Source organism: Osmerus eperlanus, chromosome 5 (assembly GCF_963692335.1).
Source record: "Osmerus eperlanus chromosome 5, fOsmEpe2.1, whole genome shotgun sequence".
Lineage (NCBI taxonomy): Eukaryota > Metazoa > Chordata > Actinopteri > Osmeriformes > Osmeridae > Osmerus > Osmerus eperlanus.
This window is the reverse complement of record NC_085022.1, coordinates 23,204,867-23,221,969: the sequence shown is the minus strand read 5'-3', so window position 1 is coordinate 23,221,969 and position 17,103 is coordinate 23,204,867. Positions and strand designations below refer to the sequence as shown.

At 52.1% G+C, this 17,103-nt stretch overlaps 1 protein-coding gene across 1 annotated transcript in view; it reads left to right on the top strand.

Moving 5' to 3' along the window:
* wwox (WW domain containing oxidoreductase) overlaps positions 1-17,103 on the top strand; it is a 75,943-nt gene that overhangs the window by 1,625 nt on the left and 57,215 nt on the right. Inside the window, exon 5 of the mRNA XM_062462781.1 lies at positions 9,991-10,097. Coding sequence (XP_062318765.1) covers positions 9,991-10,097 — 107 coding nt within the window. The remainder of the gene's footprint in view (positions 1-9,990; positions 10,098-17,103) is intronic.

The following is a 17,103-nucleotide window of genomic DNA, read 5'->3' as shown; positions in this document are numbered from 1 at the left end:
CCTAGTAAACAATGAAGAAAATTTGATGGATGGCAAAAAAAACATTTATGATTAGCTATATTGGTGTCTTCGGTTGCTGTCTATCAAACTCAAATTAATTTTTGAATGCTTTTCATACTTTGTGGCTCCCTCATTTACATTTAGTCATTTAGCAGACACTCTTATCCAGAGCCACGTACAGTAAGTACAGGGACATTCCCCCCGAGGCAAGTAGGGTGAAGTGCCTTGACACAACGTCATTTGGCACGGCCGGGAATCGAACTGGCAACCTTCAGATCACTAGCCCGATTCCCTAACCGCTCAGCCACCTGACTCCCACATGGACCTCCCAATGGACCTTAATTTAAAAATGAAAAAATGTCTCTTGACAAAAAGGTTACCGACCCCTGAGTTTGGAGCACAAAAGATAAAGGTGCTGTTTCAGTATCTGGCCACTTGGTGGCTGTATGGCATCAGAAACCCTGACAAACTGTTCTTCTGACTACACACACACGCTTCATTTTATCAATTTAAAACATAACATTCATCAGCATTAGCCTCCAAATGGATACACTTAAACTCAACAAATCATTCACTAATACCCAACATGATTGTATTGAAGTTCATTAGCACGCCTGAATTGGATGTCATTGTTAACTGTAATGAATGATGTCTATTTGTGCCTGGCAAATGTATGGCTCGCTATATAATAGCCTGGGATCTAATGCATTTCCGACTTCTCTCTGTGTAAATTAGCACAACTAGCAGCCATTCATTCAGTCCTGCCGCTTTGTTGAAAAGTGATAACGACAACTTGAGGGAAATCAAACAAACATAAAATTGCTAATTGTCTTTTTATTGAAATCCTTTCTCCCTGTAAGTGTTCAGTGTGTTTATTATGTCTCTGAGCTACGGTTTTCACAAAAGATTGAGGCCAATGACTGAACTGGTGAGGCTCAAGGCATCTCAATCTCTTTTCTATTCATAGCCTTCTGATTTGCTACTTCCATTCATAATATTTGAAGCACAAAATATTTTGTCTTTATATTGTATGTATATTACAATTTTTGAGTCTTTAATGTCAGTGTGGACCTTCAGTTGTTAGATGTCACAGGAGTCGTTCACCTACTCACCTACTCATGTGGCAGCATGGCATCCAGTCACTCGTCTGGTACTAGACTGGTAGTCATGCTACCAGTTTCACAGTAAGCTATCCCTTAGGGAGGGTGGGCAGAGGCCATCTTCCTGAGCAGGGTAGAGTAGGACAGCTGGACTGAGAGGACAGCAGGATGTGACATCAACACTAGATGGCAGTCATGCTCCTTGAGGCAGATGATGAGTTGCACACAGCAGCTGTAGCGCACTGGGCCCTTTGTTTCTCTGTACACACGGTACACATGACTTGCCTTTAAAAAAACATGTTGTAACAATTTGAAATGTTGCTGGTTATATTTTTATAACAGCAACTCTTGTTGTAATTATGTAAAATATTTATTTGTTTTAATATATTTTTTATTTATTATTATAACAATTAAAATACATTATTATAATATACATTCAGTTAATTCTAGATTTTTTAAGTGGCAGTTATAAAATAAACAAAATAAAATAGCATAACAAAATACATTTAAACAGCTTTTCTGCTTCTCTGCAAAGTGCTCTAGGTATTAATTATGCTGCTATAATTAACAGTATGCCAATAGTAATAGCTGGCACCAGTGCTGTGTTTTGACATTCCAGTGGCAGTTAAATACGCTCCTGCCAGAGAAGCAGGAACGTTGAGCTTTATAATTGCATCAATAGTGTCTCACTTCCGTCAAGACTATTTTCATTTGTCTCATTGAAAATATTTGACATTCATTTACACAATAGCGGATCTCTGTTTAATTCTTGATTTACTTCCATTAATTTAGTTCTTAACGCTTTTGAAATATGCATGTAGATGAGCTTGTTAATGCATGAAATGTGCTGTGGAGGAGGGGGGTGCTGGGACAGCTGGAAGTTGCCACGGCAGCACCAGGCGTCCTGGTGGAGCGTCTCTCCACATCAGTCTGCTGCTCTGCTCGCTCATGGAGGAGCCAGCTACACTCACTGCTGCCTTTTCATTGTGATCATGGAAATGAATGGTCAATGGTAGCTCTCTCGCTTTCTCTTTCTCTCATTCTCTCTATTTCTTTCTCTTTCACACTTCTCTCTTTCTCTCTCTTCTGCTTGTCCTCCTCTCCACCTCGTTCCTTCTCTCTCTCTCTCTCTCTCTCTCTCTCTCTCTCTCTCTCTCTCTCTCTCTCTCTCTCTCTCTCTCTCTCTCTCTCTCTCTCTCTCTCTCTCTCTCTCTCTCTCTCTCAGTAAAGGTTTATAGGTGCTGAGCATTGATCTCTGTGTAGATGTGGCCCTGGCCCCCATCCATCCCTATTAGAGCTGCTGCTCCAGCCTTAATTCCTCCGTTCAACTAACAACCCCAACCTTACTTACTGCCCAGGATCCCGGAGCACTGCTGGGCTTAAAGGGCCAGAGCCGTGGCTCATCTGTCTGGAAGGACTAGGGGTCCACAACCCTGGCATTGTATGTTCTGGAGGGTCAGGGGTCCTGGGGTGTGACTCCTCGTCTCCCTGGCCTCTCCTGAGGGGTCCTGGGGTGTGACTCCTCGTCTCCCTGGCCTCTCCTGAGGGGTCCTGGGGTGTGACTCCTCGTCTCCCTGGCCTCTCCTGAGGGGTCCTGGGGTGTGACTCCTCGTCTCCCTGGCCTCTCCTGAGGGGTCCTGGGGTGTGACTCCTCGTCTCCCTGGCCTCTCCTGAGGGGTCCTGGGGTGTGACTCCTCGTCTCCCTGGCCTCTCCTGATGGGTCCTGGGGTGTGACTCCTCGTCTCCCTGGCCTCTCCTGAGGGGTCCTGGGGTGTGACTCCTCGTCTCCCTGGCCTCTCCTGAGGGGTCCTGGGGTGTGACTCCTCGGGTGTCACCTTGAAGGCTGAGCTGAGCTGCTCCACATCCCAGCCTCTCCACAATCCACCGCTCTGTGTTCTCCTTGACAGGCATGTGTTAGAACCATACACTCGCTCCTGAAAATAGACCATGTTTTGTTGGTGAGGCGAAAGCTATATTTGTGGTACGTTTCCATGGCGTATGTGCAAGAGTGGTGGGTGTGTGTGTGTGTGTGTGTGTGTGTGTGTGTGTGTGTGTGTGTGTGTGTGTGTGTGTGTGTGTGTGTGTGTGTGTGTGTGTGTGTGTGTGTGTGTGTAAGGAGGAGGCACTCTGTCACACAGTAATCTTGATACAGTAATCTTGATACAGTAATCTTGATACAGTAATCTTGATACAGTAATCTTGATACAGTACCATTAACCATCACAACATGTCACATGCATTGCCGAAAAATAAGATACATTTCTATGTTGAATAGGTGTTTTGTTTGACAAATACCAAATTATTAATAATTGCATGATTACTACTATAGTTTATTATCTACTACATTATCTCCCAAATCAATATTATAGTTTTTGATATTAGATATTTATTGTGATCTTTTTGGCTCTGTGTTGGGTGTGTGATCTGTATAAAAAAACTCACACCGTCCTCTTCGTCTCTGGATCAGGTGTGTGTGTGTAGCCAGTGAGTGAGCTTCCAGCCTCAGCTCCCAGCATCCAGCAGACACAGGTCTCTGCTACCTTCTTATTCATGGCAGAACGCTGGTACGGGGTGTTTGTGGAGATCCTGGTACTGTGTGAGTGGATTAGGAGTCAGGCCTTCTCTCCCGGCGCGGGGAGGCAGATCTCAGAGCCAGCGAGGCGAGGAGTGTGTAGCGGGGAGCGGGGAGCTTCTGTGTGCAGATTAAGCCCGTAGCCCAGCTTTGTGGATGATCATTAGATTGAGTCAGATTTGTTAAGCATAACTGCCATTAAATTGGCTGCAAAGCCCAGGTATTTACTGCAGCTGTGTGAGGATGTGCTGTTCCCTTAGAGAGCACCTGCAGCCGGGCTGACTGCAGGCCCACTGATGCATTATTCATCCTGTATGAGTTAGACGGATAAAAAGATGTTCCAGGTGAGGGTGGCATGTGGCGCTTGTGTCTCCATGTAAGTGTGTGTGTGTTTCTGTGTGTGTGTGTGTTTCTGTGTGTGTGTGTTTCTGTGTGTTTGTGTGTTTGTCAGGTGTTTGCTTATGTGGGCTTTACCTGACAGTGAAAGTGTGCATGTATTTATATTGTGACATTGTGTGAGCTTGCGTACGTGAGTGCTGATCGTGTCTTTTCTCCCGAGTTTTTATCCTCAGGGGCCTACGTGTGTGTGTGTCTGGTGTGTGTCTGGTGTGTGTGTCCCCCAAGCGCTGGGCTCTATTATTGTAACTGAGCAACACAGGAAATGAAAGGGGAGGTTTATAATGTGCATTTCATGTCCTCTCTGATGAATGTGTGTATCGGTGAGGTAATGAGCATGAGGTATGGTTGGTTAGTCAAATTATTCAACTTTATTAACCCAGGATGAAATTGGCTGTGCAGACCAAACTGGTGCAACATACAGGAGAATCCTGCTGGAGGGTGGAGGGGCTCGATAGTGATTATAGACCTAACACAGAGAGAGGATGGAATACATATATGTGCTTTAAGCCTCCCAGTTGAGTAAAAGAAAAACGGGGGACTGGGTTATTGTGTGTAGTCAAGTAGTTTATAGAGCTATCGACTTTACTGTCTGCGGATGACGGGGGGGGGGGGAATGGGCTGGGGGGCGGGGGGGAAGTTACATAGAGGGGATTTTGACGACGTTGATGAAAGTGGCCCTTGTATTACAGTGGTTACAGAGTGTGGGGGTGGGGGGGGCAGGGGGGGTTGGTGTTAGCTTCAGCAGGGCCAGGATGAGCGAGGCTGCTTTGGGGGTGGCCTGACAGGGGAGTGGTGTAGTCACAGGGGAGGGGCCTGCCCATGGGGGGAGGGGCCTGCCCATGGGGGGAGGGGCCTGCCCATGGGGGGAGGGGCCTGCCCATGGGGGGAGGGGCCTGCCCATGGGGGGAGGGGCCTGCCCATGGGGGGAGGGGCCTGCCCATGGGGGGAGGGGCCTGCACGAAGGTCTTCAAGGGTTTAGCTAAACAGACATTGAATATATTTGGGATTTCTTAAAAAAACTGGAAAAAAAGTGGAGGGGGGCAGGGAGCGAGGTTTGTAATGATCTCATTACACTGAACCAATCCACCTGTGTACTGGGGGCTGGTGGGTAGATGGTGGAGGGGGGCTGGTGGGTAGATGGTGGGGGGGGGGCGGAGGACAAACAAAGCGTGAAATCACTAAATCACTCTCATTACTGGGCCTGTGAGGACGGCCTCTAATGTTCCGTGTCCAACATCCAGGGCCTCATAGAGACTTCTCTCTGTATGGAGTACAGTGAAACGCAAGTACCGTGCAGGGGGGGCAGGGGCGTGGCCACGTACCGTGCAGGGGGGGGCAGGGGCGTGGCCACGTACCGTGCAGGGGGAGCAGGGGCGTGGCCACGTACCGTGCAGGGGGAGCAGGGGCGTGGCCACGTACCGTGCAGGGGGAGCAGGGGCGTGGCCACGTGGTGGCCAGGGGGGGCAGGGGCGTGGCCACGTGGTGGCCAGGGGGAGCAGGGGCGTGGCCACGTACCGTGCAGGGGGAGCAGGGGCGTGGCCACGTACCGTGCAGGGGGAGCAGGGGCGTGGCCACGTACCGTGCAGGGGGAGCAGGGGCGTGGCCACGTACCGTGCAGGGGGAGCAGGGGCGTGGCCACGTACCGTGCAGGGGGAGCAGGGGCGTGGCCACGTACCGTGCAGGGGGGGCAGGGGCGTGGCCACGTACCGTGCAGGGGGGGCAGGGGCGTGGCCACGTGGTGGCCAGGGGGGGCAGGGGCGTGGCCACGTGGTGGCCAGGGGGGGCAGGGGCGTGGCCACGTGGTGGCCAGGGGGGGCAGGGGCGTGGCCACGTGGTGGCCAGGGGGGGCAGGGGCGTGGCCACGTGGTGGCCAGGGGGGGCAGGGGCGTGGCCACGTGGTGGCCAGGGGGAGCAGGGGCGTGGCCACGTGGTGGCCAGGGGGAGCAGGGGCGTGGCCACGTACCGTGCAGGGGGGGCAGGGGCGTGGCCACGTGGTGGCCAGGGGGAGCAGGGGCGTGGCCACGTACCGTGCAGGGGGGGCAGGGGCGTGGCCACGTGGTGGCCAGGGGGAGCAGGGGCGTGGCCACGTGGTGGCCAGGGGGGGCAGGGGCGTGGCCACGTACCGTGCAGGGGGAGCAGGGGCGTGGCCACGTGGTGGCCAGGGGGGGCAGGGGCGTGGCCACGTGGTGGCCAGGGGGGGCAGGGGCGTGGCCACGTACCGTGCAGGGGGAGCAGGGGCGTGGCCACGTACCGTGCAGGGGGGGCAGGGGCGTGGCCACGTACCGTGCAGGGGGGGCAGGGGCGTGGCCACGTGGTGGCCAGGGGGGGCAGGGGCGTGGCCACGTGGTGGCCAGGGGGAGCAGGGGCGTGGCCACGTACCGTGCAGGGGGAGCAGGGGCGTGGCCACGTGGTGGCCAGGGGGGGCCACGCCCCTGGGGGGAGAGATGTGGCTTCTCACAGAGTAGGCTTGACCATGTATCCTCCTGTTTTGTTATATAATGTTACTAGTTTTATGCGATTTTTTAATTTGATGAGTTTCTTTTAATTATTTAACAGTTTCTTTACTTTTTTCACTCTTTACTTCTTATTCGTTTGCAGGTGCTTGTTAGAAAATATAAAACACTTTCCTGCCTGACTGCCTGACCCCCAGTGTAGAGATATTACAGTTAATTTAGTAACATTCTGTCAACCTGTCGTGTCAAACTGCTCCCCCTTGCGGCCCACCTCTCCTGCCCTGGTGCCCTGCCCTGGTGCCAGCAGTGTCAGGCCTGCCCTGGTACCAGCAGTGTCAGGCCTGCCCTGGTGCCAGCAGGTAGGGCGAAAGGGCGGGGAGGCGTTGTACAGCAACACTGTTCTCGTTATTTCACAATTAATGTCAAGCCCTGGTTATTTGTCATCAGGAACACAGCTCAAAAGCCTCTGCCGGTGTCGCTGCCATATTCTAATTTGTTCTCCATTATGGAAAACACTGGTGTCGATTAATTTCACTTTCATGCTTTGTACACACAACAAGCTTGTGAGCCAGTGTTGTTTACAGAGCTGCAGAGTCCTTGTTCCATTTAGAAAGGAACCAAATAATCACTGTTCAAATGACAGCGTCCGCCCGGACTCACCGCTGTTCACACGGAGAACCCCACACAAGCTCCAGTTTATCACCACACCATGTCATTCATATTAAGTGCTGTTGTGAAAATGAACACAGGATTAAGAACTTGCTGGAAATACTATTTTATTTGTATTCCTATTTGTACCTTAAATATGGTTGTTAAGGAAATAATGCAAATATTGTTTTTATGACAGTTATAGAAACTATACCTGACTTAATGATGCTTCTTCTGAGAGAGAAGGTAGCTGTAGACTTCTCTCTTCACTCATTTTGTTTTTATTTGCCGTTTCCTCTCCCTGTGAGTGCAGCGATCCAGGGAATGGCTCTCTCCATTACACCTAATAAGGTGTCATATCGTTTCATTCCACGCTTCGCTTGTCAGGCGATAACTCCAATCCCTCTTCAATTGGAGTTTTAATAGATATTACTCTTTAACACTCTCCTCACAATTAGACTTCCTCGTTTTCCTCTTAATGAAAATCAGATTAAGACGTAATCTAATTAAAGCTCGTTTTAACCCATCTTTTGATACAGGGGCTCTACCTCTCTCTTTTCTTCTACGCTCATGTCGTCTGTCTATCAATAATGTGTGTGTTTGTGTGTGTGTATATCTAATTATGTATTCATGTTTTTGCTGTGAAATACGAACGTAAAGAACAAGATCCTCGCAGAACTGCTTAGATGACAAAAGTGAATACAGGAAAGCAGGAAAAAATATGTTATTGGAAAAAGTTATTCTCTTAAATGAATTCAACCTACGGGTGGAAATGACCCATTTAGACTTGCAATTTGAAAATGAACTTGTATCTTTCAATGTCCTTATATCTGCAGTTATAGTCAGTGTTATCGTGACGATATAGATGGAGCTGTGTAGCGTAGGTCTGATAAACCCAGCCTATCAGACCGGCTCGTATGGGAGGAAGGTCCTTATCAGGACTCTTTGAAGTCTCCCAGTATCACAAAAAGGTTCTGTGCTGAACTGAAGTTTGTCAAATACTTAGTAGTACCAGTACTTTAACTTAGATAGTTAGATAGTTTTGTGTGCCAGTCCCTGGTATCTGTGCTAGCCCTTACCCTGATGTGTGTGCTAGCCCTTACCCTGATGTGTGTGCTAGCCCTTACCCTGATGTGTGTGCTAGCCCTTACCCTGATGTGTGTGCTAGCCCTTACCCTGATGTGTGTGCTAGCCCTTACCCTGATGTGTGTGCTAGCCCTTACCCTGATGTGTGTGCTAGCCCTTACCCTGATGTGTGTGCTAGCCCTTACCCTGATGTGTGTGCTAGCCCTTACCCTGATGTGTGTGCTAGCCCTTACCCTGATGTGTGTGCTAGCCCTTACCCTGATGTGTGTGCTAGCCCTTACCCTGATGTGTGTGCTAGCCCTTACCCTGATGTGTGTGCTAGCCCTTACCCTGATGTGTGTGCTAGCCCTTACCCTGATGTGTGTGCTAGCCCTTACCCTGATGTGTGTGCTAGCCCTTACCCTGATGTGTGTGCTAGCCCTTACCCTGATGTGTGTGCTAGCCCTTACCCTGATGTGTGTGCTAGCCCTTACCCTGATGTGTGTGCTAGCCCTTACCCTGATGTGTGTGCTAGCCCTTACCCTGATGTGTGTGCTAGCCCTTACCCTGATGTGTGTGCTAGCCCTTACCCTGATGTGTGTGCTAGCCCTTACCCTGATGTGTGTGCTAGCCCTTACCCTGATGTGTGTGCTAGCCCTTACCCTGATGTGTGTGCTAGCCCTTACCCTGATGTGTGTGCTAGCCCTTACCCTGATGTGTGTGCTAGCCCTTACCCTGATGTGTGTGCTAGCCCTTACCCTGATGTGTGTGCTAGCCCTTACCCTGATGTGTGTGCTAGCCCTTACCCTGATGTGTGTGCTAGCCCTTACCCTGATGTGTGTGCTAGCCCTTACCCTGATGTGTGTGCTAGCCCTTACCCTGATGTGTGTGCTAGCCCTTACCCTGATGTGTGTGCTAGCCCTTACCCTGATGTGTGTGCTAGCCCTTACCCTGATGTGTGTGCTAGCCCTTACCCTGATGTGTGTGCTAGCCCTTACCCTGATGTGTGTGCTAGCCCTTACCCTGATGTGTGTGCTAGCCCTTACCCTGATGTGTGTGCTAGCCCTTACCCTGATGTGTGTGCTAGCCCTTACCCTGATGTGTGTGCTAGCCCTTACCCTGATGTGTGTGCTAGCCCTTACCCTGATGTGTGTGCTAGCCCTTACCCTGATGTGTGTGCTAGCCCTTACCCTGATGTGTGTGCTAGCCCTTACCCTGATGTGTGTGCTAGCCCTTACCCTGATGTGTGTGCTAGCCCTTACCCTGATGTGTGTGCTAGCCCTTACCCTGATGTGTGTGCTAGCCCTTACCCTGATGTGTGTGCTAGCCCTTACCCTGATGTGTGTGCTAGCCCTTACCCTGATGTGTGTGCTAGCCCTTACCCTGATGTGTGTGCTAGCCCTTACCCTGGTATCTGTGATAGCCCTGCCCCTGGTACTAGCACTCTACCAGGACACACATCCTTTAATTAAATCAGTCAGTTTCATCACTGTAGTTGAAGAGTGATTAACTCTCTCTCCCCTAGACCCTGTGGCTGGTTGGATGATATGACCGGTAGAGAGTGTAGATAACCCAGCCCCCAGGCCTACTAATTATCCACCAAAAATAAGTCATCTTCAAATAATTATTTTCTCTCTTTTCATCTCCACTCTGTGTCTGTCTCTCTCTCTCTTTGTCTATTTTCTGTATGTTTCCCTCCTCCCTTTATCTCTCCCTCCCTTTATCTCTCCCTCCCTCTCCCTCCCTCCCGCAGGTTTTGAGACGGCAAGGTCCTTTGCCCTCCATGGGGCCCATGTGATCCTGGCCTGCAGGAACCTTTCCAGGGCCAGCAGGGCTGTGGGCCTCATCCAGGGGGAGTGGGTGAGTGGAGGGAGAGGGAGGGAAGACAAGTCTGTGTGTGTGTGTGTGTGTGGGGGGGGGAGGGTGGAGAGAGGGAGAGGGAAGACAAGTCTGTGTGTGTGTGTGTGTGTGGGGGGAGGGTGGAGAGAGGGAGAGGGAGAGGGAAGACAAGTCTGTGTGTGTGTGTGTGTGTGTGTGTGTGTGTGTAGGGGGGGGGGTGGAGAGAGGGAGAGGGAAGGAGATGGAGGAAGTGAGAGGGAGGAAGGGGGAAGGGAGAGAGGGAGGAAAGGGAGAGGGCGTCTGATAATTACCTGAGATTACTGCTGTAATATCTGTGCGCCTGCAGATTTACGAGTGTGGGAAAATAAACAAGTGAAGTGTGTGTGCTGGAGCAGAGAGAATAAACCATTAGCACTGGCTTGATTACAGACAGCGGGAGTTGGAAGAGGAGGACGAGGAGAGAGAGCTGAGAGAAGAGAGGGAGGGAGTGAAGAGAGAGAGAGAGGGTTAGTGTGTGTAATTAAAACTATGACACACATATATACAGTACCAGTCAAAAGTTTGGACACATTTTCCCATTCACTGGTACTGTATATATATATAGAAGTAAAAAATAATACTCCTTTTATTTTCAATATATTCCCCAAAAAGTAAGAGCTGAGAAGCAGATTCCATATTCCACATATATAGGAACCACAGGACAATGGATTCAACATATCAGAATGCATCTTTGGAGTCTCTGGTCCTGTGAGCGGAGAGGAGGATTCATCTTCTAACTGGTGGATAGTCCATCCTCCTCCCCGCTCCCACATGGAGGTCATTCAGATTAGAGGGGATATCTGGGCTCTGCTGGACTGGAGCTCTTCCTTTGCTCCCAGGTCAGAAACATAGCCAGCCAAGCTAACCTGGCTAACCAAGCTAACCAGGCTAAGCCTCTTGAACACAAGGCTAACCTAGCTAACACAGCTCTAACCTGTCTGTCTGTGTCTGTCTGTCTGTCTGCATGGTGTGTGTGTGTGTGTGTGTATTTGTGTGAGAAGCTGTGTTCTTCTGGGCCACAGAGACAATCATCCATGGACAGTAAAGACAGGCTAAACTGCAGGTTAACATCCACAGTTGTGTATGTGTGTGTGTGTGTGTGTGTGGTGTGTTTATGTGAATGTGGCGTGTGTATGTGTGTCTGTATGTGGGTTTTTCTTGATTGCCTCTAAAATTCTGCTTATCTTTGACTCCGACGTCCCTCTGAGGGCAGTAATGGCATCTCTTGAGATCCAGTCCTCTGATTGGTGGGCTAGCCATCTCTCTCAACTGCCCAGTGGAATACCACACACTTCTCTCTTTAGTTTAGTAATATTCTCACCCAAAATATCCCCAACCCCTCATGTAGGAGAGGCTAACGAGCTGCTTTGTAAGGAGCTTGATTAGCAGATTGCTGTGTGTGTACATGTGTGTGCACTTGTGTGAGTGTTTGTGCGCGTATGTGAGTGTATGTCTGTGTGACTATGTGAGGAGAATTCTGTGATGATGCTCTGGAACCAATTAGGGTAAAGCTCGGTGTCCGCTGAGGAGAACTTGTCTGCCATGTTAAACAGGAGCGTCATAACAGACAGACAGACATGCAGGTTGGCAGACAGACAGACGGACAGACAGTCAGACATGCAGGTTGACAGACAGACAGACAGATGGACAGACAGACAGACATGCAGATTGACAGACAGACATACATACAGACAGACAGGATAAGGGAACATTACAGGCTCAGTACTCCTGTCTGCTTCTGCTATTTCAGGAAGGTGCTGGATGTTCAGAGGGCTGAGAGAGAGAGAGAGAGAGAGGGGTGGTGGGGAGGATATTTCCAGGAGGGTACAGTGCAGGTGCATGTATGTCGTCTCTGGAGAGGACCCCTCTTGTGGCCTACAGAAACTACCAGCAGCTCAAGTTGGAGAGAAGTTGGCTTCTTTTCTTCTGCAAGTCTGTGTTTGTGCATGTTTGTGTTGCAGGCTTGTGTGTGTGTGTGTGTTGTGCTTGGGTCAATGTGTGTGTGCATGGGTGATTGTTTGTGTGTGTGTGGATGGGTCATTGTTTGTGTGGATCATTGTGTGTGTGTGTGTGCGCATGGGTCAGTCTGTGTGATTGTTGGTGTGTGTTGATGTGCATGCATGGGTCAGAACCCTGTGTGTGTATGTGTGTGTGTGAGATAACCTCATGTGTCAGTCTGACAGCACTCCAGCCCTGCAGTCATCATGCCAAGCCACGCTCCCCCCTCTCACGCCAACAGGAAGTGACACGTCTGAAACGCTGACCTGGTCTGTTCCATCTCCATTCCCCCCCAGGGTCTGGAGATGCTGCTCTTTCTGTTCCACCAGACGACCACCTTGACTCCCTCTCTCCTTCCGCTCTTCTCATCCTTCCCCTGATTTTCTTACCCTCTTCACCTCCTCCCTCCTCCTCCTCCTCCCATCTCCTCCCTCCTGGTATCTTTGGACTTTGACTCCAACTCTCCAAGTTCATTCTGACTCTGACTCTCCTGGTTCACTCTGTTATTGTGTGTGTGTGTGTTTGTTTGTTTGTTTAAAACTGGGCACAGATTCATCAGTTTGCATTTATCATATTTGAAAAACTATTTATCAGAGTAACTACTCTCTCAGAATTACTTACCAATCCATGCATTACCATACACACACACACACATACTTTGTACACACAAATCTGCAATTCATTAGAGAGAATCTAGGCAGGAATAGATTAAAAACATTGTGTGTTTTTACACTTTCATAAATCAACCCCAGGGTTGGGGGGCAATTCATCTACGTTTTTGGTGTCATGTGACTAACTTGTAACGGCGATTTGTTGATACACTTGTTTTTTTATGATCTTAATTCTCTCCCTGTGCTGGTTATTGATGCCTGACCTGCAGATTAGACAAGCTCTTTTCAGAGAAGAATATTGATTACAATAAGCAGGCTGTATTTGTAGAGCAGAATACCTGATCTTTCAGCAATATCCATGACCTCATGTGAGCCGTTCATTTACCTGTCTGTCTGCATGCTAGTCTGTCTGTCTGCATGCTAGTCTGTCTGTCTGCATGCTAGTCTGTCTGTGTGCATGCTAGTCTGTCTGTGTGCATGCTAGTCTGTCTGTGTGCATGCTAGTCTGTCTGTCTGCATGCTAGTCTGTCTGTCTGCCTGCCTATCTGTTTACTTGTCTGTGTGCCTGTCTGTTTACCTGTCTGTCTGCCTGTCTGTTTACCTGTCTGTCTGCCTGTCTGTTTACTTGTCTGTTAACTTGTCTGTCTGCCTGTCGACTTGGCAGAGTTGAAGCCGTATTACATTCAGGCTCATATTTTCGGAGCAGAATGAGTGTTTTAGTGGAGTGGGAAAAGGCAGAATGATCTGTGATGTGTTGACCTCATGCTGCCCCTCTGCTCTGCAGACCACCTAGCTTCATCAGTTCTGTCATCATGACTTACGCATGTATGTGTGTGTGTATGTGTGTGTGTGTGCATTTTACTTTTAATACAGGACTCCAGAACTGGACCCGGTAATCTTTTTGTACCAAATTTCCACAAGACAAGTTTGATTATCATCCTGGCATAGTGTAGCCCAGCACAGAGGGGAGGTAAGAGAGAGACAGGGAGTGGGAGGGAGTGGGAGGGAGGGAGTGGGAGGGTGGGAGGGAGGGAGGGAGTGGGAGGTAGGTAGGTAGGGAGGGAGGGAGGGAGGGAGTGGGAGGGAGGGAGTGGGAGGGTGGGAGGGAGGGAGGGAGTGGGAGGGAGGTAGGTAGGTAGGGAGGGAGGGAGGGAGGGAGGGAGGGAGGGAGTGGGAGGGAGGGAGGGAGGGAGGGAGTGGGAGGGAGGGAGTGAGGGAAGAAGAGGTGGAAGTGGAGATGAGGTGGTGTGTCGGGGGGGGGGGGGGTCATCCATTACTGGTCCTGGCAGGCTGGGGGGGTCGGCTCAGGAAGACAGATCCACAGACTCCACCTCCCATAACCCCCGGCGTGTGACGCTGATGGATGGAGGCCATAAAGTTGCTGCTCTGACATGTGGAGAGCAACACACTGCACCCTGGGAAAATATGAGGTTAATGTCAACGAGGCCTAGGAGAGAAGGAGGAAGGAGGGAGGGAGGTCTGGCTAATGGAGGCTAAGGAATATGATCACACATTACAGTAATGTTTCTATTGGTGTAGATATTTAACCCTAGGTTCTATCGGTATAAATATTTAACCCTAGGTTCTATCGGTATAGATATTTAACCCTAGGTTCTATCGTTATAGATATTTAACCCTAGGTTGCCTGAAACGCTATTGTCTCATGTTGGAGGTGTATTGGTCTTTTTCTTGTGAAGAGATTTTGTTTTGGGTGTGAGGGGGGGGGGGCAGGGTGAGAGATGTTGGATGGGTGTGAGGGGGGGAGGGCAGGGTGAGAGATGTTGGATGGGTGGGATGGGGGGAGGGCAGGGTGAGAGATGTTGGATGGGTGTGAGGGGGGGAGGGCAGGGTGAGAGATGTTGGATGGGTGTGAGGGGGGGAGGGCAGGGTGAGAGATGTTGGATGGGTGGGATGGGGGGAGGGCAGGGTGAGAGATGTTGGATGGGTGTGAGGGGGGGAGGGCAGGGTGAGAGATGTTGGATGGGTGGGATGGGGGGAGGGCAGGGTGAGAGATGTTGGATGGGTGTGAGGGGGGGAGGGCAGGGTGAGAGATGTTGGATGGGTGTGAGGGGGGGAGGGCAGGGTGAGAGATGTTGGATGGGTGGGATGGGGGGAGGGCAGGGTGAGAGATGTTGGATGGGTGTGAGGGGGGGAGGGCAGGGTGAGAGATGTTGGATGGGTGGGATGGGGGGAGGGCAGGGTGAGAGATGTTGGATGGGTGGGATGGGGGGAGGGCAGGGTGAGAGATGTTGGATGGGTGGGATGGGGGGAGGGCAGGGTGAGAGATGTTGGATGGGTGGGATGGGGCCATGTTTGGGGAATACAGAACCACTGCTCATTACCATACTCACAGATTCTTGGTCTGGGTCCTGGGGGATGAGCTTCGTTAGGAAAGATGCTTGACTAGCAGGAAAACAAAATCAGGTCAGACAGAGGCTGTAGAAGCAAACAGAGAAGCAGTGGACATCAGGCAGTAGGTGTTATGACTAAGAGGAGACAACCAGCAGCTGGTACAGTAGACTAGTTCAGCTGGTACAGTCCCTGTCCTCTCTCTCCCTGCCCTCCTCTCTCTCCCTGCCCTCCCTGCCCTCCTCTCTCTCCCTGCCCTCCTCTCTCTCCCTGCCCTCCTCTCTCTCCCTGCCCTCCTCTCTCTCCCTGCCCTCCTCTCTCTCCCTGGCCTCCTCTCTCTCCCTGCCCTCCTCTCTCTCCCTGCCCTCCTCTCTCTCCCTGCCCTCCTCTCTCTCCCTGCCCTCCTCTCTCTCCCTGGCCTCCTCTCTCTCCCTGCCCTCCTCTCTCTCCCTGGCCTCCTCTCTCTCCCTGCCCTCCTCTCTCTCCCTGCCCTCCTCTCTCTCCCTGCCCTCCTCTCTCTCCCTGCCCTCCTCTCTCTCCCTGGCCTCCTCTCTCTCCCTGGCCTCCTCTCTCTCCCTGCCCTCCTCTCTCTCCCTGCCCTCCTCTCTCTCCCTGCCCTCCTCTCTCTCCCTGCCCTCCTCTCTCTCCCTGGCCTCCTCTCTCTCCCTGCCCTCCTCTCTCTCCCTGCCCTCCTCTCTCTCCCTGGCCTCCTCTCTCTCCCTGCCCTCCTCTCTCTCCCTGCCCTCCTCTCTCTCCCTGCCCTCCCTGCCCTCCTCTCTCTCCCTGCCCTCCTCTCTCTCCCTGCCCTCCTCTCTCTCCCTGCCCTCCTCTCTCTCCCTGCCCTCCTCTCTCTCCCTGGCCTCCTCTCTCTCCCTGCCCTCCTCTCTCTCCCTGCCCTCCTCTCTCTCCCTGGCCTCCTCTCTCTCCCTGCCCTCCTCTCTCTCCCTGCCCTCCTCTCTCTCCCTGGCCTCCTCTCTCTCCCTGCCCTCCTCTCTCTCCCTGCCCTCCTCTCTCTCCCTGCCCTCCTCTCTCTCCCTGCCCTCCCTGCCCTCTTCTCTCTCCCTGCCCTCCTCTCTCTCCCTGCCCTCCTCTCTCTCCCTGCCCTACTCTCTCTCCCTGGCCTCCTCTCTCTCCCTGCCCTCCTCTCTCTCCCCGCCCTACTCTCTCTCCCTGGCCTCCTCTCTCTCCCTGTCCTCCTCTCTCTCCCTGGCCTCCTCTCTCTCCCTGCCCTCCTCTCTCCCTCTCTCTCCCTGCCCTCCTCTCTCCCTCTCTCTCCCTGTCCTCTCTCTCCCTGTCCTCTCTCTCCCTGCCCTCCTCTCTCTCCCTGCCCTCCTCTCTCTCCCTGCCCTCCTCTCTCACATGTCTCACACTGTGACCCGCGACCCTCATGTCCACCTAATGCGTCACCTGGCTTAGATTCCCTTCATCCAAGTTATAGCTTTGTCCTCTTCTCCACTCCTCCCCCGCTCCTCCCCCGCTCCTCCCCCGCTCCTCCCCCGCTCCTCCCCCACTCTTCCTCCACTCCTCCTCCACTCCTCCCCTACTCCTCCTCCACTCCTCCTCCACTCCTCCCCTACTCCTCCCCCACTCCTCCCCTGCTCCTCCCCCAGTCCTCCCCTACTCCTCCCCCACTCCTCCCCCACTCTTCCCCTACTCCTCCCCCGCTCCTCCCCTACTCCGCCCCTACTCCTCCCCCGCTCCTCCCCTACTCCGCCCCTACTCCTCCCCCGCTCCTCTACCACTCCTCCCCCGCTCCTCCCCTACTCCGCCCCTACTCCTCCCCCGCTCCTCCCCCGCTCCTCCCCTACTCCTCCCCTCCTCCTCCCCCGCTCCTCCCCCGCTCCTCCCCTACTCCTCCCCCGCTCCTCCCCTACTCCTCCCCCGCTCCTCCCCTACTCCGCCCCTACTCCTCCTCCACTCCTCCCCTACTCCTCCCCCACTCCTCCCTTCTCCAGTGCAAGAGAGAGATAGATGCAGCCAGAAGAATTAATTGCTCGGCGTAACTGAAGATCAGCAGGTTTGCTCTGTTG